The 27,691-nt window shown below is 37.6% G+C and overlaps 1 protein-coding gene across 6 annotated transcripts in view; it reads left to right on the top strand.

The window, feature by feature from the left end:
- LOC105471525 (homeodomain interacting protein kinase 3) overlaps nt 1-27,691 on the top strand; it is a 101,360-nt gene that overhangs the window by 69,613 nt on the left and 4,056 nt on the right. For 3 of the 6 annotated variants that reach the window (XM_011724020.2, XM_011724021.3, XM_011724022.3), the window contains exons 3-16: nt 2,979-3,102; nt 11,545-11,664; nt 13,223-13,309; nt 13,817-14,001; nt 15,438-15,597; nt 16,358-16,481; nt 22,058-22,179; nt 22,388-22,512; nt 22,611-22,772; nt 22,925-22,987; nt 23,281-23,577; nt 23,903-24,043; nt 26,341-26,576; nt 26,871-26,998. In XM_011724020.2, coding sequence (XP_011722322.1) covers nt 2,979-3,102; nt 11,545-11,664; nt 13,223-13,309; nt 13,817-14,001; nt 15,438-15,597; nt 16,358-16,481; nt 22,058-22,179; nt 22,388-22,512; nt 22,611-22,772; nt 22,925-22,987; nt 23,281-23,577; nt 23,903-24,043; nt 26,341-26,576; nt 26,871-26,998 — 2,074 coding nt within the window. The remainder of the gene's footprint in view (nt 1-2,978; nt 3,103-11,544; nt 11,665-13,222; nt 13,310-13,816; nt 14,002-15,437; nt 15,598-16,357; nt 16,482-22,057; nt 22,180-22,387; nt 22,513-22,610; nt 22,773-22,924; nt 22,988-23,280; nt 23,578-23,902; nt 24,044-26,340; nt 26,577-26,870; nt 26,999-27,691) is intronic. The other 3 variants (XM_011724025.2, XM_011724027.3, XM_011724028.3) reach the window with 1 other exon arrangement.

Genomic DNA, 27,691 nt, shown 5'->3' with positions numbered 1-27,691 from the left:
CTGTTCTCTTTCTTTCTGCCTAGACTTCTGTATTTGAAGGCCTAGTTGAAACCCAGACTGCACTCTGATACTTTTCTTTGTGTGATTCAACCTATGTTGAAATGATTTATTTGAGAAATGTTTACTGAATGCATATTCTTTACAAGGTTCTGGGCACACAAATAATGAACAAAAAAGGGATAAGGTCTCCATCTTTGATAGCTTTTTTTGGTACACTATTGTGAATATATAGGATTAATAACTTAGTACAGCTTACTTTTTTTCATCTTTCTACAACACATTTTAGCATTTGATTATACCTAAATATAATTCATGTGTATACATCTATACAGACACTTGAATATTTTGTCAAAAGAATGAAAACCTCTTATAACCATGTTTTGAAGATCTTTTATACCTCATAGAATCTCCCCATGGCTCTTAATTGTTTTCAACAAATGCCTGTGGATTGGTTAAGGTTCTACTGAATCTTAAGTATTAATTACAGCAGAGATGGGGCCAAGAGTAGAATATTTACTGGGCAGATCCCAAGTCTGTGGTAGAAGACAACTTGTTTATTATCCTCTGAATTTCCTTTGCCAGAAGAGTTGTAGGGAGGACATGGGATGGTCCTGGCATTGGTCTAACTTCTTGAGTGTAGGGCTTTGGTTCTCAACTTTGGCTATATGTTGAAGCCACTCTTGATTCCTAAGCCTAATCCCCAGGGTTTCTGATTTAATTGGTGTAGGGTGTGGCCAGGACAAATGATTGTAATGTACAGCCAAGATTGAGAACCACTGCCTTAGGAGATGACAACCCTCAGTCTCGGTTAAGAAATTAGCAGATTTATTTTACTTAACTCTAGATAATATATGTACTGAGAAGGTCTGGGAACCATCCCAATAGTAATGAGGTTCCATAGCTCCCTGATCTTTGTTTCAAAGGTCTGTTCTACACGAAAAGATACCGGAGATCCTCAGAGAAATAGCTGTTTCTAGGACTGGAGGAGGGAAAGAACAAGATGAGCCTGGAATATCTTGCTGTGTCAGAAAGCAAAGAAATAGTCTGAGAATGATGAGGACATGTCAGAAGAACATAAAAGTCTGAGGGAGTTCTGACTGGTCAAATCTGGGATTTTTTTTTTTTTTTTTTTTTCCCTCTGAAACAGAGCCTGGTTCTGTCCCTCAGGCTGGAGTGCAGTGGCACGATCTCAGCTCACTGCAGCTTGGACCTCCTGGGCTCAAGCGACCCTCCCACCTCAGCCTCCCAAGTAGCTGGGACTACAGGTGTGGACCATCACCTTGGCTAATTTAAAAAAAAAAAAAATTTTTTTTTTTCCCCCTTGTAGAGATGAGGTCTCATTATGTTGCCCAGGCTGGTCTAGAACTCTTGAGCTCAAGCAATCCTACCATGTTGGCCTCCCAAAGTGCTGGGATTTGGTGGCTCCCAAAGTGTGAGCCACTACGCCGAATCTGGGAAAATTTGAGAATCAAAATAAGTAATTATAGTCATGGATTATAACTCATTGAATAAAGTAGGAATCCTTTCATCTGTACTCATACAGGTAAATAAATGAAAAAAATGAAAGTTTGATAAGAAATGGATTATTTATATAGTTTCAAATTGAGATCCCACAAAATACTTAATTAGAAAGAGAAAAGGGGGAACTTAGTGGTGGAGAAATATAGCAGACATCATGTGATCAAAGTAAAAATTATTAGTAATGGAACATATCAGAATTGCATGCCTAATAAGATACAATGAGAAAACATGATGACTTCTGTGATATTCCTCTGAATCTAATTATGAGGAAACATCAGACAAACCCACACTGAGGGACATTTCTCCACATACCTGGCATGTAATATGTTATGCAAAGGTCTTGGAAATCTAGACAAAACTTAGGAATTATTCCATATTGAAAAAGACTGAAAGAGATAGGACAACTAAATGCAATGCATGATCCTGAGTTGGATCCTTTTGCCAAGAAGGATGGTATTAGTATAATTGGCCAAACTTAATTGGAGTCTGAAGCTTAGATGGTGGAGATATATCAGTGTTCATTTCCTGATTTTGATGACTGTATTGTGGTTATGTAGGAGAATATTCTTGTTTGTAGGAACTATAAAGTATACAGAAATTTGGCAAGTTATTCTCAAGTGATTTAGGAAAAAAATATGTACTGTTCTTGCAACTACTATGTAAGATTGAGATTGTTTTAAAATTATACACACATGCACACACAAATCTAGGATAACTGTGATACGTATGACTTCTTTGGAATTACACAGCTGTACATGGAGTCTGTCTTAGAACATGAATCTTCTCAAGGGAAATCCATATGAAGGTGTAACATAATTTATCTAGGAATAATATGTTTCTTGGATTACATTTCCCAAATGACCAAATCCTTTTAAGTGCTAAAATGCTTTTTAACTATTTTGTTTTATGCTATATACTTGTCTGCCTTTTAAGACAGAATACACTGAATTTAGTTTAATCTCTTGGATGACTAATAGCTCCAATTAGGTAAATATTTATTACTGTATTCTGAAGTAATATCTAGGTCTAGATTCACTTTTAGCTTTTGAGGGTTTTGCTTTGTTTTGGTTTTATCTCTCAATGTCTGGTTTTCAGTTCCGCTGATGTCATAGTATGTATTTAATAGTTTGCCAGTTCTCTTCCTGTTGTGTTATTTCTGATCTGCTATAGTCTTAAAAACAAGATCTATGTTTTTCAAAAAATGTTATGTTAATAAAGCTATGAGGAAACAGGATTATGGTGGAAGAGACTTTATTATAGAAATGTTGTACTCATAGTGCCCCTTTCAGATTAATTCAGGATTATGTCTAGGTTTCAAAGAGTTTTGAAATAGTGAAGAGTTCCTATACATAGAATGTGATACCTCTGTCGTTTTACTAACTTCCTAGGATGCCAGTTGAAATTAGGTAATTTTTGAGAAAAACCACCCTGATTTTTGTTTTAATTTTAAATTTCAGAGCTCCAGAGATTATATTGGGGTTGCCATTTTGTGAAGCCATAGACATGTGGTCATTGGGATGTGTGATTGCAGAATTATTCCTTGGATGGCCGCTCTACCCAGGAGCCTTGGAGTATGATCAGGTAACAAATAATGATAATCTAATAGTATTGGTAGAAAGTAAAGAATAATAACAGTCTTATAGGAATGCATGGCTGCAAGTGTACAATACACTGGAAAGTCTTTTTAACATAAAGTGGCAGAACCTGGGATCTTGTAGAATTGATTTTGAAAACTTTTATAATGCTGAAGTAAGTTTTCATAAAGTTACAGCCTACAGAGTCTCAAAACCAGTTTTGTAAAATTATTGGGAAAATTTTATACTGTAAACATATAAAAGGTTGGATTGTGTCCCTTTAATTAATTGTGCTTTGCTTGGGTGACAAACTTTGATGATGTATGAAACGTCAGCCCCTCCCAAGGCATGAAAGCTCCTAAAAGGCGTTAAAACTTTTGGTCTTAAACCAACTGCCATTATTGGTGTTTTAAATACCTCTCTGTCACTTGAACCCTCCTCAGTCTTTTTAGCTGTTTTGAATGGTGCTGAAATTCTCTTTTAGCACTGTTTAATGATTCTCAGTAGAATTCAGCAAATTACCTTATTAAGTACACTTTTCATGGTAGTTTTCAGGTATATTCATTAGCCTTTCTATACTATTAAGCAATGTTGTTTGCTAGTAGTCTTAATTATTAATACCAAGATTATTATTTGGAGAAACTGCCATCATATTCATTATTCTTTGAGTATCTTTGAGATAATGTACTCAAATCATTCTAATAGAAAATGCTAGTCAAAATCAACGAAGTAGTTACATTAATTTTGTCATTCTGAGTAGTATTTTTATTTAGGTGATATTTAACTTTCAAGGAAGAAAAAATAGAAAATAGAAGAATTTAAAGCACCTATTACATAATCGTGATTATAGCCTATAATCTAATCATGATTATATTAATCTAATCATGATTAGAGCTATTTTCTCTATCAAGAGGAATAAGAGAGGTAATTAATTTAGGTGACTTAAATTTTCCTGAGATGACTCTCATTTAATATTGATTATTAGATCAGATGTTATCATTTACTTTAATCTATTGTCATCATGAATCTTCCCTTTTAGGTTAGGTTTTCTATATTCTCCACCTTCCCTCCTCCACGTTCAGGATTCCACTGAGTTTCTGTAAAATTTTCCATACATTCTGTCGTCTTTCAGCTTTCTATCCAATTACTAGCTTTGATACAGGTGCAAGACTACTGTCAGTTCTAAACAAGTTAGTAATTGAATCAGAGTCCCGTAATCCTTTAGCTGTTGGAGTACTGAGGCACCAGTAAAATGCTAGAAATACAGTCTTGGCTTTGTAGATTAGTCTATGGCTTGCATAGTACCCTGGAGCAGGACACCCTCTAGTGGCAATTTCAAGTTGATTTGTTACTATACTCGAGGTCTTCACTGTTCATCTTGGACAACTGATATTAGTATTGAAAAGGACCCCAGAGATTACCCAGTGACTGCCCCCTTTTCATTTTATAAAGGAGAAAACTGAGGCCCAGAAAAATGAATTAACTTGTCAAAAGTCACAATAGTAATTTTAAAGACAAAGCTTTGACCAAAACTCAGTTTTTCTAAATTTTATAATGAATGTTTATTTTTTTAAACTAAACTTGGAACAGGTATTATCTGACCCAGATTGACAATGTTTTCAGGATGTATATTACCAAAGGGATTAAAAAAAGTCGTTGGCCATTGGCATATAGCATCAATAGTCTCACAGTGTTTTGTTTGTTTTGTTTGTTTGTTTGTTTTTCTTTTTTCTTTTGAGACGAAGTCTCACTCTGTCGCTCAGGCTGGAGTATAGTGGCATGCTCTCAGCTCACTGCAACCTCCGCCTCCCAGGTTCAAGAGATTATTCTGCCTTAACCTCCCAAGTAGCTGGGATTGCAGGCACGCGCCACCATGCCCAGCTAATTTTTGTGTTTTTAGTAGAGACGGGGTTTCACCACGTTGGCCAGGCTGGTCTCGAACTGACCTTGTGATTTGCCTGCCTCGGCCTCCCAAAGTGTTGAGATTACGGGCGTGAGCCACTGTGCCCCACCCACAGTTCAGTGTTTTAAAATATTTTACAAAATGCATGAATGCAAAGCAAATAAATTGTAGTGATTTTTGTGGGCATCTTTGTTTTGGCCCTAATCTGGGACTTTAACTCATTTTCAAGCATAGTATTTATTATATAGGCTTTGATAAATTTTGATAAATTTTTTTTTTCCTATCTTAACTTGATTTGGGACTTTCAAGTGCTTTTTTTGCACTTATTAAAATGTTCACATATGTTTTTCTTTTTTCTTTTATTTTTATTTTTTGAGACAGGGTCTCACTCTGTCACCTAGGCCGGAGTGCAGTGGTTCCATCTTGGCTCACTGCAACCTCTGTCTCATAGGTTCAAGCAATTTTTTCCACCTCAGCCTCCTTAGTAGCTGGGACTACAGGTGTGTGCCACCATGCCTGGCTAATTTTTGTATTTTTGGTAGAGACGGGGTTTCATCATATTGACCAGGCAGGTCTTAAACTCCTGACCTCAAATGATCCACCCGCCTCAGCCTCCCAAAGTGCTGGGAATACAGGCGTGAGCCACTGCGCCTGGCTACATATGTTTCTCAAAACAACTTTAGTCTGTTTATTAATGTGTTTGATTTTCACGGATTTTCCCCATCTCCCTATATTATGATCATCTAATGTTAGGATGTGAAAGGGCCACCAGTAGGGTATGTCTCTCTCTCTTATGTGTTCCTTATTCCAGTAATCAGCTGCCTAGATATACTTGGACACCCCAGTTGGGGAGTTGGTACTTTTTTTTAGACAGGGTCTCAGTCTGTCATCTAGGCTGGAATGCAGTGGCATGATCATAGCTCACTGCAGTCTTGAACTCCTGGGCTCAAGGAATCCTCCCACCTCAGGCTGTGCCCAGTAGCTGGGGATACAGGTGTACACCAGCATGCCTGACTCATTTTTAATTTTTTGTAGAGATGGGGTGTCTTTCTCTGTGTTGCCCAAGCTGGTCTCAAAGTCCTGGGCTTAAGTGATCCTCCCGCCTGGACCTCCCAAAGTGCTGGGATTACAGGTGCGAGCCACTGCACCTGGCCTGGCAGTTTTTTTCTAATTATTATTTTTTGCCTTACAGTGGCAGTGCAGTGGGCAATAGTATTATTAACTAATGCTTACTGAGCTCTTTTATGTACTAGGAACTGCTGTTAACACTTTATATTAACTCATTTAATGCTCGTAACAACCCTATGAAGTCCACACTACTATTGCCTCCACTTTATGGATGTAAACTAAAGAGTTCTTAACAGTAGAACTATAATTATCATATTCTTCTTTAGAAGACAGAGTCTTTCTCTGTCACCTTGGATGGAGTGCAGTGGCAGGATCATAGTTCACTGTAAACTTGAACTTGTGGGCTCAAGTGGTCCTCCTGCCTAGGCCTTCCAAAGTGTTCCATGAGCCACCGTGCCTGGCCAAATTATTATATTCTTAAAAGGCAAATTTGAATCGCCAGGAAAAATATTCAAAGTATTTTAATTCTTCATTATGGGGTTTGTGTTCTAGCCCTTTAATCATATTTATCATCTCTTAAAGCCTTTCTAATGCCATTTTCTGTTTGGATTTTAAATTCTGTAAGTGGACACTGACCATGTTGAAAATTTATAATTTCATATTTTCTTGTTTGTGCATTTTATTTCCGTTTATATAGACATCTATATTTAGTGTGTGTGGTTAGGGAAGATCCTACCACCAATTGTTACAGTGTGTGAATCCCTTCCTGTCCTAATTGTAGATAAACTGTCTTATTAGTGTTCTATTTACAGGACTTATATGTACTAGGGAATTACCAAAAGTATTCTAGGGAATTAAGGACTATTTTATGGATGGATGGATGGATGGATGGATGGATGGATGGATGGATGGATGACAATAGTTGGTAAATGTTATTTCTCCAAAATGTTTGTTGGAGTTTAGATAGAATATTATCCAGAGCAACTAAGAGTCTGACTTTATATTCAAATTATATTTGGTAATTTCAAGTCTTATGTAAGAAAAATAAAGTTCACTATTTCAACTGCAGAGGAAAATAAATCTTTCAAGATTTCTATGTTTGTCAGGCTATTTAGCAAAGAGACCCACTCAAGCCGGCCCAAATAAGGGGGCATTTATTTATATGTATGGATGTATTAGGCCATTTGCATTGCTCTAAAGGGATACCTGAGTAATTTATAAAGAAAAGAAATTTAATTGGCTCACAGTTCTGCAGGCTGTACAAGCATGGCTCTAGCATGTGCTTCTGGTGAGGGTCTTAGGAAGCTTACAATCATGGCAGAAGGGAAGGGGAGCAGGCGTTTCACATGGTGAGAGTAGGAGCAAGAGACGGGGGAGATGGGCACCACACACTTTGAAACAACCAGATCTTGAGAGAACTCACTGTTGGGGGAACAACACCAAGCCATTCATGAGGTATCGGCCCCCATTACCCAAACACCTCCCACCAGGCCCTACCTCCAACACTGGGGATTATATTTCAACATGAGATTTGGAGGGGACAGACATTCAAACTGTATCAGTGGACTATCACAAGGATCCAATAATGGAACTATAATATGACTGGGATTTGTGAAGTTTGGAATTGAAGGTGCTTTTCAAAGCAAGGCGACACTGGAGGAATTAACAGGTGTTGGTAGAACGTCATTGGTACCGGACCATCAGTGTAACTTGGCTGTTCTTCAAGTACCTTTGTCTATTCTGATCTGAGTTTCTGCTCACCTTACCTTTGGTTAGGTTACATGACCATAAAACTCCAGCTCTACCTATAACCCTTTAGCTCATCCCCCAAGAGTCATTGGTATTTCTTAGTTCACATTTCTGACATAGTTAATCTGATTGACTTAGTTTTTTTTCTAGTTGAGTTCATTAGGCCAGTTTAGAATTATGTGTCAGATTCCCATTCTTCATTCACTGGAGATGGAGGAAGGCAAACATATGTATATATTAGGGGTTCTAGATGGAATATTTTTCTCTTCAAATGACTGGGCGGGCATTATGACAAGTAATAAACTCAGAGTTTCACTGGCCACTTTTTTTGTTTGTTTGTTTTTGTTTTACAGAGCCATCTTAACTCCTGAGGTACATTAATTGCTCTATTCTCTTTGCTTTTTCAGCACTTTGTTTTCTTCTTCACAATGGCTTATTAGCTTAATTGCAGATTACATGCTTAAACATTTATCTGTTCTACCGAATTGTGCTTTTGAAGATTGCCACCATATTTTATATATCTACATGTCTTTAGCATCTAGCACATAATAGATGCTCTGTTTATTGAAATTGAATTGTTGATGGCTTTCCTGTCTGATGCAGCATCTGGGCAGCAAACTCTTAGTACTTTTTCCTTCCATTTTCCTGTTTCCTTGAAATAAGGAATTTAGCTACTTAGTGGGTGGGAGGTGGGGAGAAAGAGCAGCACTTTAATGAAATGAAGCCAGTTTATAATGTGGAAGTTTTTGTTGTCATTTTTTATAAAACTGGGGATACAAATGTGAATAAAACAGACTTATTGGAAGGCATACAATCTAGTAGGGAAAACAGATATGTAAAAAATTGTAATATAGTTATAATAATTATAAATGCATGTTCTAGGTGTGATGATAGCACAGAATAGAGTAATTACCTCTGCTTGACATCATCAGGGATGGCTTTATAGAGGAGAAGTTTCTTGAGCTGAGTCTTGAAGAAGGAATAGTAAAAGTTTGTCCTGTGAATTTGGTGAAAGGGGGAATATGTATGTTGGATAAATAGGAGTTTGAGAACAATATAGGAAAGAGAAACTGGCCCATGTGGTTCGACATGGTGCCAGATGGTGCCGAAGTACCAGGAGAATATAAAAGGACAGGGAATATATATAGTTGGAGGGCTTGTTTGCTAGGGTTAGAGGTCTGGAATTGACCCTCTAGGTCAGGGATGTCCAGCCTTTTGGCTTCCCTGGGCCACATTGGAAGAAGAAAAATTGTCTTGGACCACACATAAAATACACTAAAATTAATGATAGCTGATGAGCTTAAAAAAAAAAATCACAAAAGAAATCTCATAATGTTTTAAGAAAGTTTAGGAATTTGTATTGGCCCTCATGCAGCCCCTGGGCCAGGGCTGCTGGTTGGACAAGCTTGCTCTAGTCAGTAAAGGGTTATTAAGTAATTTTATACAAGTGACTAACAGACGCACATTTTGCCAGGATGTCTGGCAGTAGTGTCAATAATGAATTGGGGGTGAGCGGGTAAGGACATTAGGAGAGACTGGAGGCAGGTAGAATAATCAGGAGGCTTGTGAAATTGTATAACTCAGAATTGAAGAGGATCTGAGGTAGGGATGGAGAGGAGGGGACAGTTGTGAAAAATGTTAATGAAGTAAAATTGTTAGGCTTTTGGATGTTGGGGGAGCATGATGAGGAAGAGGTATAGGGCATCAATTTCAGGTTTCTGATTTGAGTGGGTGGTGTTGCTATTAACCACAGGAGGAAAATACATAAGGATTAGCAGATCTGGGGGCAAATCAGTTTAGGATATATTCAGTTGGAGGTACTAGAGTCAACCAGGTCGCAAGTTTCAATAAGTGGTTGGGTCTGGAGCTCCAGAGCTAGAGCCAAAGATTGAGACACAGATTTAGAGATAAAATTGTGGGCACTTACGACTTATAGAGGGAAAAAAGACAAGACTCTGGAAAGCAGTGTCATATAAAGAACAAACAGGGGAACACAGTGAAAGACTATCAGGAAGTAGAAAGAGACCCAGAAAAGAATGGTGTCGTGGAAACTGAATGAATGGTTTTTATGTAAAATGGTAGTAGCCATTAGTATCAAAATAAGGATTTATATGTGATTATTAAACGTGTCTGTTACTAACAGGCCATTACTTATCTTAGTACCATATCATGAGGGTGATGAGAGTAAAATTCAGATTGCAGTGTGTTGAAGTGTGAATGGGAAGTGAAATAATATAGGCTACTATTTTAAAGGTGAGACGAGAGAGTTAAGTAGTTAAGGGAGGTTTACTTTTTTTTTTTTTAGGATAGAAGATATTGAACATTTTTGTATTTGGTTGGGAGAGAGCTCAGAGGGAGGAAGAAATAGAAGATGCAGAAGAGGATGGACTAATTGATGGAGCAGAGTCTTTGAGGTTTAAAAAAAAAGTCTTTGCATTTATTCTCATACAGGTTAGGGGAGTCAAGTTTTAGTAAGAAGGAAGGATGGAAAAACAATTTTAGCCCCCAGAGATCTCTCTCTTTTCTGAGCCCCTGTTTATCCCCCATGTTTCCCACTCATTAAGTGGGGGAATCAATATTTGAAGGCCTACTGTGTACCAGGCACTTTCATGGGTTCTGGGGGTATGTAAGTAAACAGAAAAGTCCTTCTGTTCATGGAACTTAAGAGTCTCATGGAGAGGTAAGAAAATGGAAAATAAATGTGTAGAATATTAGATAATGAAAAGCACAGTGGAGAAAAATATAGCCAGGAGGATGGTGGGTGAGGTACTGAGAAGGGCAGAGTTTGCTGTTATTTATTGATGGGTCATGGAAGGCCTGGTCAGTAAGGGAACATTTGAACCAAGAGCTGAAGGAAGCAAGAGAGCCATACAGATATCTGGGGAAAGAATATTTCAAACAGAAATATTAAGTTCAGAAGCCCTGAAGCTGGAGTTTTTTAGTATCACCCTTGGGAGAGCCCATCAGCTACCATGCCTCTTCCCCTAGAGACACAGCTGTGTATATATCAGTGTCTCAAAAAAGTGTTCCCTCCAAACTCCCACCATAGTAATTCACCCAGTCTTTATCAATCTAAATCTCTTTTGAATTTATTCCTTCCTCTCTATTCCCATTCAGTCTCTCAGTTCAGACCTTCTTCATCTCTTCTCTGGCCTTATCCCCTCACCCATTGTCAGACATTTCTTTAAAATGTAAGCTGTCAATTTCCTGCTGAAATTTGTCCAGTGGTTTCCCATTATTACCTCCTGGCATCTAATCCAAATTTCTTAATTTGCTGATAAAGCCCTTTACCTGCTAGTTCAATTTCATCTCTTAGCATTCTCTGTTAGTGACCCTCTGTACTTTCAGTGTTTGAATGTGAGGGTATTCTCTCTTGATTTTCCATATTTGCACATACTATAACCTTAGCATAGTTTTTCCCCCCACCCTTCCAGTGCAAACTCCTGTTATTTTTCTTTTAACACCAAACTTGAGGACCACCTCTTCTAGAACTTTACCTGATCCAATTACTTTAGGTATGCCTTTTCTGTCTGTCAAGCATGCTTTTATTATGATACTTATAATTCTGTATTACAATTTTTTCCATATATGTTTTCCACTGGACAATGCATTTCTTGAGGGCATAGACTATGTATTTTCATACCTGACGTAACATACAGCCTGGTGTCTGACTTAAGTGTTCTGTCACATGAAAGAATAAACTATTCTGTTCTGTAAATTATTTTTCAGATTCGATACATTTCTCAGACTCAAGGTTTACCAGGAGAACAGTTGTTAAATGTGGGTACTAAATCCACAAGATTTTTTTGCAAAGAAACAGATATGTCTCATTCTGGTTGGAGATTAAAGGTAATTCATTAAAAAATAGAATATTTAGAAGACTAGTTTTCTAAGATACCTCATATGCATGGATAATACCTTCCATATCTATTTACATTTTACTAAATTACTTCCTTCTTTTGAATTTTCATTTTTGGTCCTTCTTTATTTTATTTTTATCAATTTTTTTTTTCGTTTTTATTTTTTGAGATAGAGTTTCTCTCTCTTGCCCAGGCTGAAGTGCAGTGGTGCCAACTTGGCTCACTGCAACCTCTGCCTCCTGGGTTCAAGCGATTCGCCTGCCTCAGCCTCCCAACTAGCTGGGACTACAAACTTGCACCACACGCCCAGCTAATTTTTATATTTTTAGTAGAGACAGGGTTTCGCTGTGTTGGCCAGGCTGGTCTTGAACTCCTGACCTCAAGAGAACCGCCCGCCTCCGCCTCCCAAAGTGCTGGGATTACAGGCGTGAACCACCATGCCTGGCCCTGTCCTTCTCTCTCTCTCTCTTTTTTTTTTTTTTTTTTGAGACGGAGTCTTGCTCTCTTGCCCAGGCTGGAGCGCAGTGGCGCGATCTTGGCTCACTGCAACCTCTGCCTCCCAGGTTCAAGCGATTCTCCTAACTCAGCCTCCCAAGTAGCTGGGTTTACAGGTGCCCGCCACCATGCCTGGCTAATTTTTGTATGTTTAGTAGAGACAGGGTTTCACCGTATTGGCCAGGCTGGTCTTGAACTCCTGACCTTTTGATCTGCCCGCGTTGGCCTCCCAAAGTGCTGAGATTACAGGTGTGAGCCACTGTGCCCAGCCCCCTTTATTCTTTAAGAAGAAAGTCCTCTTAGAATAACTTCACTTACTCTCTAATTCCACAACATAATTATTAATTCATCTTAAATTTTAAAAAACATTTATGTGTATAATTACATTTGTGTTATGTGTTTATCTTCTCATTTCTACATTATTATACTTTATAGGACAGGGACTGAATCTGACCTCTTACTACATATCCCAACTGTGCTAGGATTTTTGGGGGAATCAGTAAATCCTCAATAATTAACTTCATAAACAGTTATTTTTTTTTTGAGACAGAATCTCCCTGTGTCGCCAGGCTGGAGTGCAGTGGCATGATCTCAGATCACTGCAACCTCCGCCTCACGGGTTCAAGTGATTCTCCTGCCTCAGCCTCCCAAGTAGCTGGGACTACAGGCATATGCCACTGCACCCGGCTATTTGTATTTTTAGTAGAGATGGGGTTTCACCATGTTGACCAGGATGGTCTCGATCTCTTGACCTCGTGAACCACCCACCTCGGCCTCTCAAAGTGCTGGGATTACAGGTGTGAACCACCATGCCAGGCCTAGTTATTTTCTTTATGGGGTTTGTTACATTTGTAATTTTTTTCTTGGCCTGAACCAAGCACTTCTCATTTTTTTTGTGTATACTTTAAAAAATACGTTTTGATAGTTTCTCTTTTGAAATTACTATTTGTCTTAGAATATTTAATATATTAGACTAAATGTGCCAGGATTAAAGAAATTTGCATATTGTGGATAATAATGTATTCTTTTTTCCCTTTGATATATGCAATAAGACATTGGAAGAGCATGAGGCAGAGACAGGAATGAAGTCTAAAGAAGCCAGAAAATACATTTTCAACAGTCTGGATGACATAGCGCATGTGAGTACCATAGCCACATTTGTTAATCTGGTATGCTTAGATGGTAGACCTGAATGCCAAGGGGCCCAAAACATGTTACTCAGTTTTTAAATGGCTACAGAGTCCATGCTGTTTTTACGTTTTTCAAATGAAACTGATTCTATTTTCAACCTTTCAGGAACTAAATTGCATTTGTCATTATGAAAATTTTAATTTACCTATTCGTTCTTTAGTAAAAAAATGTTTGCTTTGAAAGGAAAAATCCTAGCCAACAGATTTCTTTTCCCTATATTTCGCTAGAAATGGATATTTGTTTAATTTTTAAAATCTTCTTTTATGCTTTGAATCCTATTTGGTACCTCAACACATTTTGAGGATTTAATATTAATTGTTCTTCTTTGTTTTAAGATAATCGTAGTTCCCTCTCCTCTCCTGTGTTGTGATTTTTGTTTTCTTTTTTGACTGTGGAATTTATACTACTCTCTCTGGCTTATTTTTACTTGATGGCTTGAAATTTTGATTTCTTAGGTGAACACAGTGATGGATTTGGAAGGAAGTGATCTTTTGGCTGAGAAAGCTGATAGAAGAGAATTTGTTAGTCTGTTGAAGAAAATGTTGCTGATTGATGCTGATTTAAGAATTACTCCAGCTGAGACCCTGAACCATCCTTTTGTTAATATGAAACATCTTCTAGATTTCCCTCATAGCAACCAGTATGTTACTTTAAGATCTTTTAAAGTGTTTCTAAAAACATAATAAGTCTATAGAAAATCACTGCATCAGAGAAATTACTTTTCTTCATTAAATACAAGTAACCTGAGTAAAAAGAGGCTAAGCTAACTTGACCAAGTTCATATACACCAGTAACTGTCCGGAACTAGAACTGAAGTCTGAATTGCAGTCCAGTGTTCCTTCTCCAAAATGCGATACTAAAAATAAGACTGAGTGGTTTTGTTTTTATTATACATGACTTTCTTATCTTAATAACCAGGCATATATAAAAGGAAATGCTAACAGTTTTCTCTTTCAGGTCACATTTCAGTTTTCCCAGACCGTAGATTCTATCATATTTTGAGTCCTACAACTTCCATTTTACTTTTTTTTCCCCACAACTTTTGCTTTCCTTTTTCCTCTTTTTCTCCTGCATTGTGAAGGAAAGGAGGTTTTTCGTGGGTCAGTAGATTATAGGTTGGTAGGGAAGAATATATACTAACATTCCAAAGGCCTGTAATATTACAAATTCTTTGTATTTTCTTTGTTTGTTTGTTTGTTTTGGAGACAGGGTCTTGCTCTGTCAGTTGCCCAGGCTGGAGTGCAGTGGCACAATCTTTGCTCACTACAGCCTCTGCCTCACAGGCTCAAGTGCTCCTCTCACCACCTCAGCCTCATGAGTAGCTGGGATTACAGGCATGCGCCACCGTGCCTGGCTAATTTTTTGTAGAGATAGGATTTCACCATGTCGCCCAGGTTGGTCTTGAACTCCTGGGCTCAAGTGATCTACCCACCTTGGCCTCCCAAAGTGCTGGGACTACACGTGTGAACCACTGCACCCGGCCAAATCTTACAAATTCTTTGAGCCTCAGACATATTTTGGGAGATGAAGGGAGTAAATTTAAGTGACTTAAAACAGCTTCCTTCAGTATTTAAAAAGACAAAATGAAGAAGGCATAGGAATGAACCCAATGTTTATCATTGTGAATTGTTCTTAAAATTTACATTTTTCTACAACCCAGTTAGATTTTTCCCCTCAAACACTTAAAATGTCCTAATGTTTTTCATATACAGTCACTTTGAAAGTAACACGATAGCAACTCTTTGGTACTGTTAATTTAGTGGTGTGGAGATCTAGAAATTTAGGAAAAAATTTTTCGCGTAGGGGGTCGTAAAATTATTGCATACTAACCAAAAATGCTTACTATGATTTTACTGTTTTAAGAAAAATACTGCAGAATGTATACTTTTACTTGCTCTGAAACTTAATCTTTTCTGGTAAGATTTCCTGTTAGAAATATTACTGGAAAGAAGCAGATTAAGTGCAAATCATAGGATTTTTTTCTTTTAGGAATCATTTTTTTATTTTGTCAATGTACCTCAATTTAAAACTAAGCATTTAGAATAATACTATAATACCTTCACTTTTGTTTTACAGCGTAAAGTCCTGTTTTCATATTATGGATATTTGTAAGTCCCACCTAAATTTATGTGACACAAATAATCACAACAAAACTTCACTTTTAAGACCAGTTGCTTCAAGCAGTACTGCTACACTGACTGCAAATTTTACTAAAATTGGAACATTAAGAAGTCAGGTAAGAATGTGTAGTAATTAATAACTTAGGGTCTTTTTTTAATGATTGCTCATTTTACTTTTGATATATACAGAAGTTTGGTGTCAGTTAGAATGTACAGTGCTAGTGAGGTCTTACTATATCTGTTTTACCAAATCTCTTAAAATTTCGAGGTATAACAATTGGAACATATCTACTCAAATTCATTTTTTTTCCATTCCTCTCTTCATTCTCTAAGTATCTTCCATCTGCCCTTCTATGCCATAACTCTACCAAAAGTAGAGGTCAGTAGAATCAGTTTTTAAATTTTAATTTTGGCAGCTTGTTTTTGTTCTCATTTTCTGGGTACTTTTTTTTTTTTTTTTTTTTTCCTGAGACAGAGTCTCGCTGTGTCTCAGGCTGGAGTGCAGTGGCGCAATCCCAGCTCACTGCAAGCTCCGCCTCCTGGGGTCATGCCATTCTCCTGCCTCAGCCTCCTGAGTAGCTGGGACTACAGGCACCTGCCACCGCGCCCGGCTAATTTTTTGTACTTTTAGTAGAGATGGGGTTTCACTGTGTTAGCCAGGATGGTCTCCATCTCCTGACCTCATGGTCTGCCTGCCTCAGCCTCCCAAAGTGCTGTGATTACAGGCGTGAACCACTGCGCCTGGCTCTGGGCACATTTTAATTGTAGAATTATGATCTTAAGAAATGTGTTTGAATTCTATTTATACAGCATGTGTATTTCATTTAGAAGACTGCTCTGTCTAATGTGCTCTGTATAATGTGCTGATTGTTTCAGGCATTGACCACATCTGCTCATTCAGTTGTGCACCATGGAATACCTCTGCAGGCAGGAACTGCTCAGTTTGGTTGTGGTGATGCTTTTCAGCAGACATTGATTATCTGTCCCCCAGCTATTCAAGGTATTCTTTTATTTAAATTTTGCTTTGAATCTAGGCATGCATTATTTTAAAATAAGCTTAGGAATCTATTCATTAAATATATTGTATAATTTTTGCTGCATTTAGTGCTACATTTGAATTTGATTTAACCTGTTCAGACCAAGCGCAGTGTCTCTCGCTTGTAATCCCAGCACTTTGGGAGGCTGAGGCGGGCGGATTACTTGAGGCCAGGAGTTTGAGACCAGCCTGGCCAACATGGTGAAACCCTGGCTTTCCTAAAAATACAAAAAATTAGCTGGGCAAGGTGGTGTGCGCCTGTGGTCCCAGCTACTCGGGAGGCTGAAGCTGGGAAGTGGAGGTTGAAGCTGGAAAGTGGAGGTTGCAGAGAGCTGAGATTGTGCCACTGCGCTCCAGCCTGGGTGACAGAGTGAGACTCTGTCTCAAAAAAAAAAAAAATTTAAGCTGTTCAATAAGCCTTTAGACCAGTGACACTCATTTCTTGACTGGAACTCCATTACAGTCATCACTAACAAAATGGGTCATATGACAATTGTATTTCCTGTAGAGTGTAAAATGATAAAATACCTTAATAGGAATGATTGAACTTGGGAAGCTACAAGTTGGCCTATGCTGGGTATCACTGTTTTAGACATTTGTCTACCAATACCAAACATTAAAGTGACTGAGAGCTCAGTTATTTAAAATTTTGGTCAAAAGAGTTTTGTCCCAAAATACTATAGTCTTTATTGATAGCTTAGGTAATAAATAATGGATTGATTTCAATTAAATTAATGTCCCTTCATTAAATAAAAATAGCCAATTAAATCCTCAAGTGGAATGGTTGACAGAATACCTTTGAAGAGGCTATACATTCTTTTTTTTCTTTTTTTTTTTTTTTTTTTTGAGATGGAGTTTCGCTCTTGTTGCCCAGGCGGGAGTGCAATGGCACGATCTCGGCTCACCGCAACCTGCAACCTCTGCCTCCCTGCAGCCTGCAACCTCCGTCTCCTGGGTTCAAGCAATTCTGCCTCAGCCTCCCGAGGAGCTGGAAAGCTGGGGTTACAGGCATGTGCCACCATGCCTGGCTAATTTTGTATTTTTAGTAGAGACTGGGTTTTTCCATGTTGGTCAGGCTGGTCTTGAACTCCTGACCTCAGGTGATCCACCTGCCTCAGCCTCCCATGTGTTGGGATAACAGGCGTGAGCCACCGTGCCTGACTGGCTATACATTCTTAAACTAGGAAATCTCTTAATGGTTCCTAGAGAATCATAGCATCAAACCTCACTACTGGAATAACTGGACTAAAACCCTACTTCCTAAGTCCTTTCCTGAGATTTTGTCCTTGCTAAGCTTTAACATCTAGTTAATGCAAGAGATCAATTACAGATGGGGCCCTAAACCAACATGTCCAACTTAATGGTGATACTGTACAGAGTAAATGAGAACAGTTGGTGCTAAGTCAGGACACCAGGAATCTAATTCTGTTTCCCCTTTTTACTGTATCATTGTAGACTAGCCTGTTTATTTATTTCAGCCTTAGTAAAAGGAAATAGACTGAATAGATAATATATTGGCAATTTCCAACTCTAATATATTTTGATTCTGAAGGATTATTTGATTTTTTTTTTTCTTTTAAGTGTGTCTTTTTTTGAGACAGTGTCTTGCTCTGTTGCCCAAGCTGGAGTACAGTAGCACGATATTGGCTCACTGCAACCTCTACCTCCTGAGTTCAGGTGATTCTCATGCCTCAGCCTCCTAAGTAGCTGGGATTACAGGTATGCACCACCATGCCTGGCTAATTTTTGTATTTTTAGTATGTACAGGGTTTCACCATTTTGGCCAGGTTGGTCTCGAACTCCTAACCTCAGGTGATCTGCCCACCTCAGCCTCTCATAGTGCTGGGATTACAGTCATTAGCCACTGCACCCGTCCTCTGATTTTTTAAATTTTAAGCATTCAAGCAACTCTAAAACTTTTTTTTATTTTAATATTTCCCACAGTACCAAATAAAGAACCAAGAATATGTTTGTTGACTTGATTTGCTGGTAATAAGAGATGTGAAAACAGGTCAGATCTTCAGTTACTATTGTTCTATCAGGGTAGCTTTATTTTCATTGTTGACTCTGAAGGTGAAATTGTGACCCAGTGGTCACAGTGGTGGTCTGTGAGTATCTGTAACAGTGACATTTTTATTACTTTCCGGTAATAAAAATGCCCACATCATTATAGTGTTAGCAATAATAGATGCTAACAGTGTGATGCTGTTGTGTTTTTCAGTTTTTTCCCCCAAGTGTTTATTATAAGAATTTCAAACATATAGAAAAATTGAAAGAATAATGTTTTCTACCCTAGATTCAACAGGTATTAATATTTTACCATATTTGCATCATCAATCTACCTACCTACTTACGTAGTGCACATACGTGTACTATTTGAAATTAAATGGTAGATTTTATGACACTACTTCTAAATACTTCAGCATGCAAGATTGGTGCTTTTTAAAAATATGTTTTTTAATCACTTATCACTTGCGTTATCTTGACAAATGCATTTTCACTTAAATTTATAATCTACACTAACAAATATGTTCTTTGGTTCTAGTAATCCCTCCCATGTACCAAAATCAGTTTTAGGGTCACCACTTATACTGTGGTATATTTCACGAAGATTTGGAATAGTAGGTTTTTTTTTCAGAGCCTAGCTTCTGTGGCAAAAACTTAAGAGACTTCTGAGACACGTTTCTAAACAGCATTGAGCATCATTCTTAAAACATTTGAATGAGGTTAGAAAAATCTTTTGTCTTTTTATATGGCTTATAATTGATGAAAAGTTAGAAACCTTTTTGTACATAAAGTAACAACTATATCAGTGGTTTATAATATGGGATAATTGAAAGAAAAGAATTACTATCACAGACTCATTAACCCACTAAATGTCATGAACAGCACTTTTGAATTAGAATTACTAGTGAGAAGAAGCACAATATGTTTTAGCTTATATAACAGGTGCAGTTGCAGCAACAGGCCAGGCAGGCTCTATAAATATGTTGTTTCTCATCTTAGTAGAGTGTCTGCCTTAGAAATGAAAGCACTCCCTCTAATCAGTCTTAGTACCGGACGGGTAGATGTTAGGTAGAAATTGTAATGTAGAAAATTTCAGCATTGGGCTTCTTGCCCCTCCCCTTCATTTATCCCTTCCCTTCAGAATGTGCTGTTGCATTTTCAAGAAACATTTTAAAATAATTATTGGGCAGCTATTGGGGATAGTAATTATGGTACCATTGTGGTTTATATTTTAAAATAAACTTTATCACCTTGACTTAAAAATTTTACTTTGACGCTATCATGTTTAGGTAATGCATTTAATATATTTTAGATATTATAATATGTAAGTACAGGCATATAAATACGATATCCATAAGACTGTGCTTATTTTAAAAAGTGTGCTTATTTTAAAAAGTAAGCTTATTTTTAAAAATCAGCTAAGCTTTTATTTAACATATCTGAATGTTTTATTTATTAAACAAGCTTTTAAAATTATTTAGTGACCTGAAAAGTTAGGTATTCATCCCCTCTAGATGACAATATTAGAGTAAAATATATTCCAGCAAAATTCTTTCCTGTTATACTAAAATAATATTTGTAAGCTTTTAATGCCTTGTTCTCCAAGTATTAAAGCAAATATAATCAAAGATAAAGTTTCAGCTAACCTAAACTATACAAAAATTGAGATCTTATCCCACTATTGAATTTGATAAAAAATTAGATCTCCTGTGGAGAGAGTATATAGGAGAATTCTTCTCATCTTAAGACATTGCTTGTGGAGAGAATTTACAGGCAATGAGATTTTTGTTGAGATTTGGAAATTTGCTCTGTCTGTTCATCCTTGTCAAAGTGAAGAGATTTTTTTTTTTCTCTTGAAGAGATTGTCTATATATTGCAATATATCTACACTGCCTGAGTGTGCTGATATTCCATGTCTTGGAGAATTGGATGATCAAGACAGGCTTTTTAGCAGAAGTAAGAAGATTTTTATTAAACTTGACTCATACCTGGCTCTTTAGGTGGAGCACAGAGAGTATAATAACCTGGTAGTAAGATAATAGTCTCAGTGAAGAAAATAAACAGGCTAAAATGGACATTCTCTTTAGGATTAACACTTACATCTGTGAAATAGAAAATATGAGGTTGTTTTACAATAGAGAAAGAAAACAATTGTAGTATTTTTCTCTTATGCCTGAAGAGAAAGACTCAACATCACATTTATCCCCAAATTGATTACATTATATTTAAATAATCTGCAAGCCCATGTTGAAAGTAACTGCTACAATAAAGTGGAATTATGAAGTGGTCAAATTATTTTCATTAATTTAATTTCTGATCTTCGAGGATGCCCCTAAAATCTTGTCAAAACTTTAAGTTGGAATGTGATACTACTTTGCTGTCTCAGAGTTCAGTATTATAAGACTTAATATTTGCAAGGTGCTTTGCAGTGAATCAAACAGCTATATTAACATTATAGTAACATTAACAGGATTAACATGTCTGGTAATCCTGCTTTCTAATTTTCCTAGTGGGCAAGCAAAATGGTAGCATGTTTGTTCTGGAGTTCCAGCAGCTCTCTGCTAAGAATACTAGTCAATTAAGCCACATTGGGGAAACCTTAGTTTTAATCATCAAATTAGGTAAATAGGTTAGTTTTGCCTTTCCTTTGGAGGCTGAAATGAGTGTGCCATCCCTGAATTTTCATCCATTATGTGAACCATTATGTCCATTAAATTATGAAGTTGTGATGTATTTCTGTTTTGGTGACAAGAGCATAAGATTCTATCACAGTTTTAAAGAGGAAGATACTAAGCATAGCTAAAAGTTTGTATGAAAAGAAGAACCTTTACCTGCTAGGTTGTCAGCATACTAAACCAGATTCTTCTTTCCATGTTCTTTATCATGGTGACTGAACTATTTAAAAAGGAAAATAAAGCTTCAATAGCAAACTTTGGAGATAAGAAGTTTCAAGAAAATTAAATGGTTCAACTTTGTAGTATGCATTTTGAAACAGAAAGGGGAGCTTTATAATAATTTTTGGAATGATGTATATCACAAGATAGACAAGAAGTACATCATTTTCCTAATGGATTGCTCAGTGTTATGAAAATTTTATGCAGAGAATGGCATTATAACCCCACAATCAAGGCTGGGTGTGGCGGCTTATGCATGTGATACCAGAAATTTGAGAGGCTGAGGTAGGAGGATCTCTTGAGCCCGGAAGTGCAAGACCAGCCTGGGCAACATAGACCCTGTCTCTACCAGAAAATAAACAGATGAACTGGGCATGGTGGTATATGCCTGTGGTCCCAGCTACTCAGGTTGAGGTGGGAGGATCCACAAGTCCAGGAGATTGAGGCCACAGTATGGATCATGCCATTGTGCTCCAGTCTGGGCAACAGAGCAAGGCCCTGTCTAAAAAAAAAAAAAAAAAAAAAAACAAAAAAAAAAAACTGTCAGAATTTAAGCAGTTCTTGACATTTAAAATAATTGTATAAGTTAAATAAGAGGAAGATTTTTTTCTTTTATTTGATAACTGTTCTGTTTCACAGGTATTCCTGCAACACATGGTAAACCTACTAGTTATTCAATAAGGGTAGATAATACAGTTCCACTTGTAACTCAGGCCCCAGCTGTGCAGCCACTACAGATCCGACCAGGAGTTCTTTCTCAGGTTGGTAATAATTCATTCCTTGCCATATATCAGCTTGTGCTGTTGGGAAATAATGAAAATGACCTGGATAGGGATTTAATCCATTTTGTAGGTTATGGACTTTAATGTTTATAATTGTTAGCTGTTACTTTAGATAGTTTTGAGTCTAGGATATGGTAAAGTTACTTATAACTTGTTATTTTCTATTGTTTTCCTTTGCTGCAAGCAGACGTGGTCTGGTAGAACACAGCAGATGCTGGTGCCTGCCTGGCAACAGGTGACACCTCTGGCTCCTGCTACTACTACACTAACTTCTGAGAGTGTGGCTGGTTCACACAGGCTTGCAGACTGGGGGTAAGCTGAAAACAAAAGTACTTTATGAATAGTTTGCAGACTAGATCTTGATTAAAGAAAGGTCTTGATTAAAAACATTGTTCTGAACTTCTCCCTAGGAAGATGATTTCATGCAGCAATCATTATAACTCAGTGATGCCGCAGCCTCTTCTGACCAATCAGATAACTTTATCTGCCCCTCAGCCAGTTAGTGTGGGGATTGCACATGTTGTCTGGCCTCAACCTGCCACTACCAAGAAAAATAAACAGTGCCAGAACAGGTTGGTATTGGTGCTTTAACTTTCCTCTGCGTTTTGAGAATCTTTAAAATGAATTTTGCATGTACACTAAAGGGTCACTCTGTTGTATTCAAAATGACCTCTTTTATACCTTTATTACAAACACTAAGCCAGCTCCCTTCTCGATTTCTCAGAGGTATTTTGGTAAAACTAATGGAATGGGAGCCAGGAAGAGAGGAAATAAATGCTTTCAGTTGGTAAGATTGTCTTTATTGCCCTTTTGATTTATTATCTACCTGTAGTGTAGCAATTGTGGACATTCAGATAGCACATTTACCAAAAAGTGACTATTTAAATGTATGTAAATGCAATCTACATGGATATTTCTAGAGGTATTTTATATTTCACAAGAACTCAAGATCTGTTGGTGTGTTATATTCATGAACTCGAACAAGTGAAGGTTTGCATTTTTTGGTTTAACAAGATACCTTAGACAACTGATTATACATATTTTGATTATAGAAATTATAAATTATTCCTTTGGTTGCAGGAGTAATTCATTACAGAATACCAATATCCCACATTCAGCATTTATTTCTCCAAAGATAATTAATGGGAAAGATGTCGAGGAAGTAAGTTGTATAGAAACACAGGACAATCAGAACTCAGAAGGAGAGGCAAGAAATTGCTGTGAAACATCTGTCAGACAGGACTCTGATTCATCAGTTTCAGACAAACAGCGACAAACCATCATTATTGCTGACTCCCCGAGTCCTGCAGTGAGTGTCATCACTATTAGCAGTGACACTGATGAGGAAGAGACTTCGCAGAGACATTCACTCAGAGAGTAAGTGCCAAATGCTGCATCCTCAAAGGATAAGTGGCGTCCTTTGGTGTGTCGAAAAACAACTTTCTGTGACTTATTCCTTGTTTGTCAATGTCCTTTGGAGTAAAACCTTTAAATTAGATAACCCAGTTCTAGACAGGGAACTTTCTAAATAGTATTTAGCACCATTATTATAACATTTTCCCTGTATTTGTAAGCTTTACTTTTTGTCCATGTAGGTCATTCTTAACAGTTTCATATCCTTAATTAAAGAATACAGATTTTGACTATTTGGAGAGTATCTTCTCATATTTGACTCACGTTTTCCCCTTTTCTCTTCCACTAGATGTAAAGGTAGTCTAGATTGTGAAGCTTGCCAGAGCACTTTGAATATTGATCGGATGTGTTCATTAAGTAGTCCTGATAGTACTCTGAGTACCAGCTCCTCAGGGCAGTCCAGCCCATCCCCCTGCAAGAGACCGAATAGGTAAAATAATCTCAATAGTAGTGTATAATAAATAGTAAGTCTACTAAAAAGCCTACGATTTCTTTCTGTTAAATTAATAAGTACCTGCCGATTTACCACAGTGACTTCTATCTTAAACACAATTTTTGAACTAGATCAGTTTTTCTAAACACAGATTTGTTTGTTTGTTTGTTTTTAAGACAGGGTCTTGCTCTGTTGCCCAGGCTGGAGTGCAGTAGCATGATCTCGGCTCACAGCAACCTCTGCCTCCCAGGCTCAAGGAATCCTCTCGCCTTAGCCTCTTGAGTAGCTGGGACCACAGGTGCGCACAGCGATGCCCAGCTAATCTTTAAGTTTTTTTTGTAGAGATGGGATCTTGCCCTGTTGCCCAGGCCGGTCTTGAACTCCTGGGCTCAACCAGTGCTCCCACCTTGGCCTCCCAAAGTGCTGGGATTACAGGCGTGAGCCACCATACCCAACTAAATAATCTTTTTTTTGCCAGGGGTGTGGGTGGGAGGAGATGAAGTGTGGCTCTGTCACCCAGGCTGGAGTGCAATGGCATGATCTTGGCTCACTGCAGCCTCCACCTCCCCAGGTTCAAGTGATTCTCCTGCCTCAGCCTCCCGTGTAGCTGGGATTACAAGCACCCGCCACCACACCCAGCTAATTTTTTGTATTTTTAGTAGAGATGGGGTTTCACCAGGCCAGGCTGGTCTTGAACTCCTTACCTCAGGTCATCTGCCTGCCTCAGCCTCCCAAAGTGCTAGGATTACAGGCGTGAGCCACCACATCTGGCCAAATCTATTTTTGAAAGGGTAAAAAAGCTACATTCTTAATTTCAGCCCCACAGACTACTATTGTAATTTAAATTTGGAAGAAAAACATGTACTTTAGCAAAATTAAAAAGGAATGTTTTGCATAATGAAGTACTTACTGGCCCACTGTCTACAGAACATCCACTGTGATTTTTTTCTCCCATTGGTGATGGATTTGCATGGTTTTATCCATATTAACCTGGCTTACCCGTCCTTTGGCCGGCTAAAATAGTAAGCTTGTCCTAAGCAGAATGATTTACTAACATATTAAGAGATAAGCCACAGTCTAGAAGGCACAGTGGCCAACACTTGTAATCCTAGCACTTTGGGAGGCCAAGGCAGGAGGATCACTTGAGGCCAATAGTTCGAGACCAGCCTGGACAACATAGTGAGACCCCACCTTTACCAAAAAAAAAAAAAAATAGCTGGATGTGGTGGCGCTTGCCTGTAGTGCTAGCTACTCAGGAGGCTGAGGTGGGAGGATTATTTGAGCCCTGTAATTTGAGGCTGCAATGAGCTATGATCACACTACTACACTATAGCCTGGGCAACACAGTGAGACCCTGTCTCTTAGGAAGGAAGGAGGAGAAGGAAAGAAAGAAATAAAATCTTATTTTAGTGGCAGAAAACATTTGGAAAATTTTAAGTTTTAATTTTACATGTCTTCTTCTTTTCCTTAGTCAGGAAATATGATATTGCATACTTATAACCAAAGCTTTATGGAAAATATAAAGAAATTTTAATATGTCTTCTTAAAAGTTGCTTATAACATGGTTTGAAAATTGATAATGTACATAACTATACATACACATGTAAAGTATGTATAAACAAATATACATATAAGATATATAAATAAAAATATGTATAAAAAGAGATGCTTCAAATTCGTAACTAAGTATGGAATGGGTGGTTGAAACAGACAATAAATACTGTAGAAATCCCAAGGAGAGAGAGATTGTCAGGGCCCAAGAGTGTCAGGAAGAGATGAGAAATATGGGGCTCTGTCTAGGCTTTCAGAGGTGTGGGGATACCTTTCAGATAACTGGTTAGGTACAAGGACCTAAATTACCAGAAGAGGCACATATCCTGATGTTAGAATTTAATTTGAAATATCCAAGTCACATGCATGTATGCTTGTACATTTCATTTAAATTATTCAGAACAGTGCCTCTTTTGTCATGTCTTGATGAAATTATCTGGAATTCATAAAGAGGAATTTTATGAGCTGATACTAAGGATCAAATGGGAAGGGAAAGAAGAAAAAAAAATGCCAAAATGATGTTCCTGAAATGGAACAGAATTAGGTTTAGCAGTTGGAACAGATAATTAATTTAAGGGTCTAGAAATTTTTTGAAAAAGTGCTATCGGACAATGAAAAAGCTGTAATTATATATAAAATAACTGAATAACATTCTCGTCAGTTCACTGGAGCCTGAATATTACTTAACATTAGATTTAATGTTGGAAAAAAATATCACTCATAAAAATGCTTTCTTTTTGTAGTATGTCAGATGAAGAGCAAGAAAGTGGTTGTGATACGGTGGATGGCTCTCCGACATCCGACTCTTCTGGGCATGATAGTCCATTTGCAGAGAGCACTTTTGTGGAGGACACTCGTGAAAACACAGAACTGTTATCCTCTGCCGACACAGAAACCAAGCCAGCTGTCTGTTCTGTTGTGGTGCCACCAGTGGCACTAGAAAATGGCTTAAGTGCCGATGAGCATATGGCAAACACAGGTAAGTTGAGTCCTCCCATTTCTCCGGTTGTCCTTTAAATACAGTCTTAATTTAGGAACATCTGAGAATGGAGTTGCCAAAAGTCATCTCGAATTTTGACTTGATCCTGCCTTATATATTATACAGAGGACATCTTCTAATATTATCCAGTGCTTGGAAACCATGACCTCTCCTTTCATTTTGTTTAATTTTAAGGCTCTCAAATCACTATTGTATGAAATATCTAAAGATTTTGCTAATTTTTTATTTGAAAAGGAAAAAGCATAAACTCTTCAATATTTTATTTGTCGCCAGATTCTATATGCCAGCCATTAATAAAAGGACGATCTGCCCCTGGAAGATTAAACCAGCCTTCGGCAGTGGGTACTCGTCAGCAAAAATTGACATCAGCATTCCAGCAGCAGCATTTGAACTTTAGTCAGGTATGTTCATTTGTGGATTTGTAGGAGTCTTTGGGATTCAAATTTAGCAGTTGTTTTTCACATGGAGGAGAAAGCTTCTGAAACTGTATGTAGTCTTAATGAATTTTTCCCTTCTCGTTATCCCAAGGGGCTAAAGAGTAACTGGCTTAATAATAGGATAATTAAGCAAATTATCCATAGAACTTGTAGCCTTCTTCAGAAAGATTAAGTCCTTAGGTTCTCTTAGGTAATATTAACAGAGTGTGTCTGTTATCTCAGAACATCATTAACCTTCCTGAATACTTTCCATCTTATTAAACGCTATATTTGGCAGTTGTGTTTCAGTTGGGAAAAGAAAAGATCACAGATACTGGAGTTGGACGGGGATTCAAATCTTGGTTTTGCCATGTACTATATATTTATTACCTTGGCCAGGTCTCTTCAACAAATTTGATTTGGAGCACAGTTAATGGGAATAGTAATTATATCATGGGTTGTTTCAGAAGTAAATAATATTGTGTATGTAAATGTTAGCTTTACATATAATAAGTGCTCCACAAATGGTAGCTGTTAGTAGGGATGGGGGTAGTAAAAGTTAGTACAAGCAGCACTAATAGTGGTGTTTATATTATAATATGTAGTAATAAATACTAAAATGTTAATACTAATATATATGGAATTGGTATTTTTCTCTCCTCTAGTTATTCTTAGTAT

The sequence above is a fragment of the Macaca nemestrina genome, chromosome 12, assembly GCF_043159975.1.
Source record: "Macaca nemestrina isolate mMacNem1 chromosome 12, mMacNem.hap1, whole genome shotgun sequence".
Classification (NCBI taxonomy): domain Eukaryota; kingdom Metazoa; phylum Chordata; class Mammalia; order Primates; family Cercopithecidae; genus Macaca; species Macaca nemestrina.
This window is presented reverse-complemented; position numbering and strand designations above follow the sequence as displayed.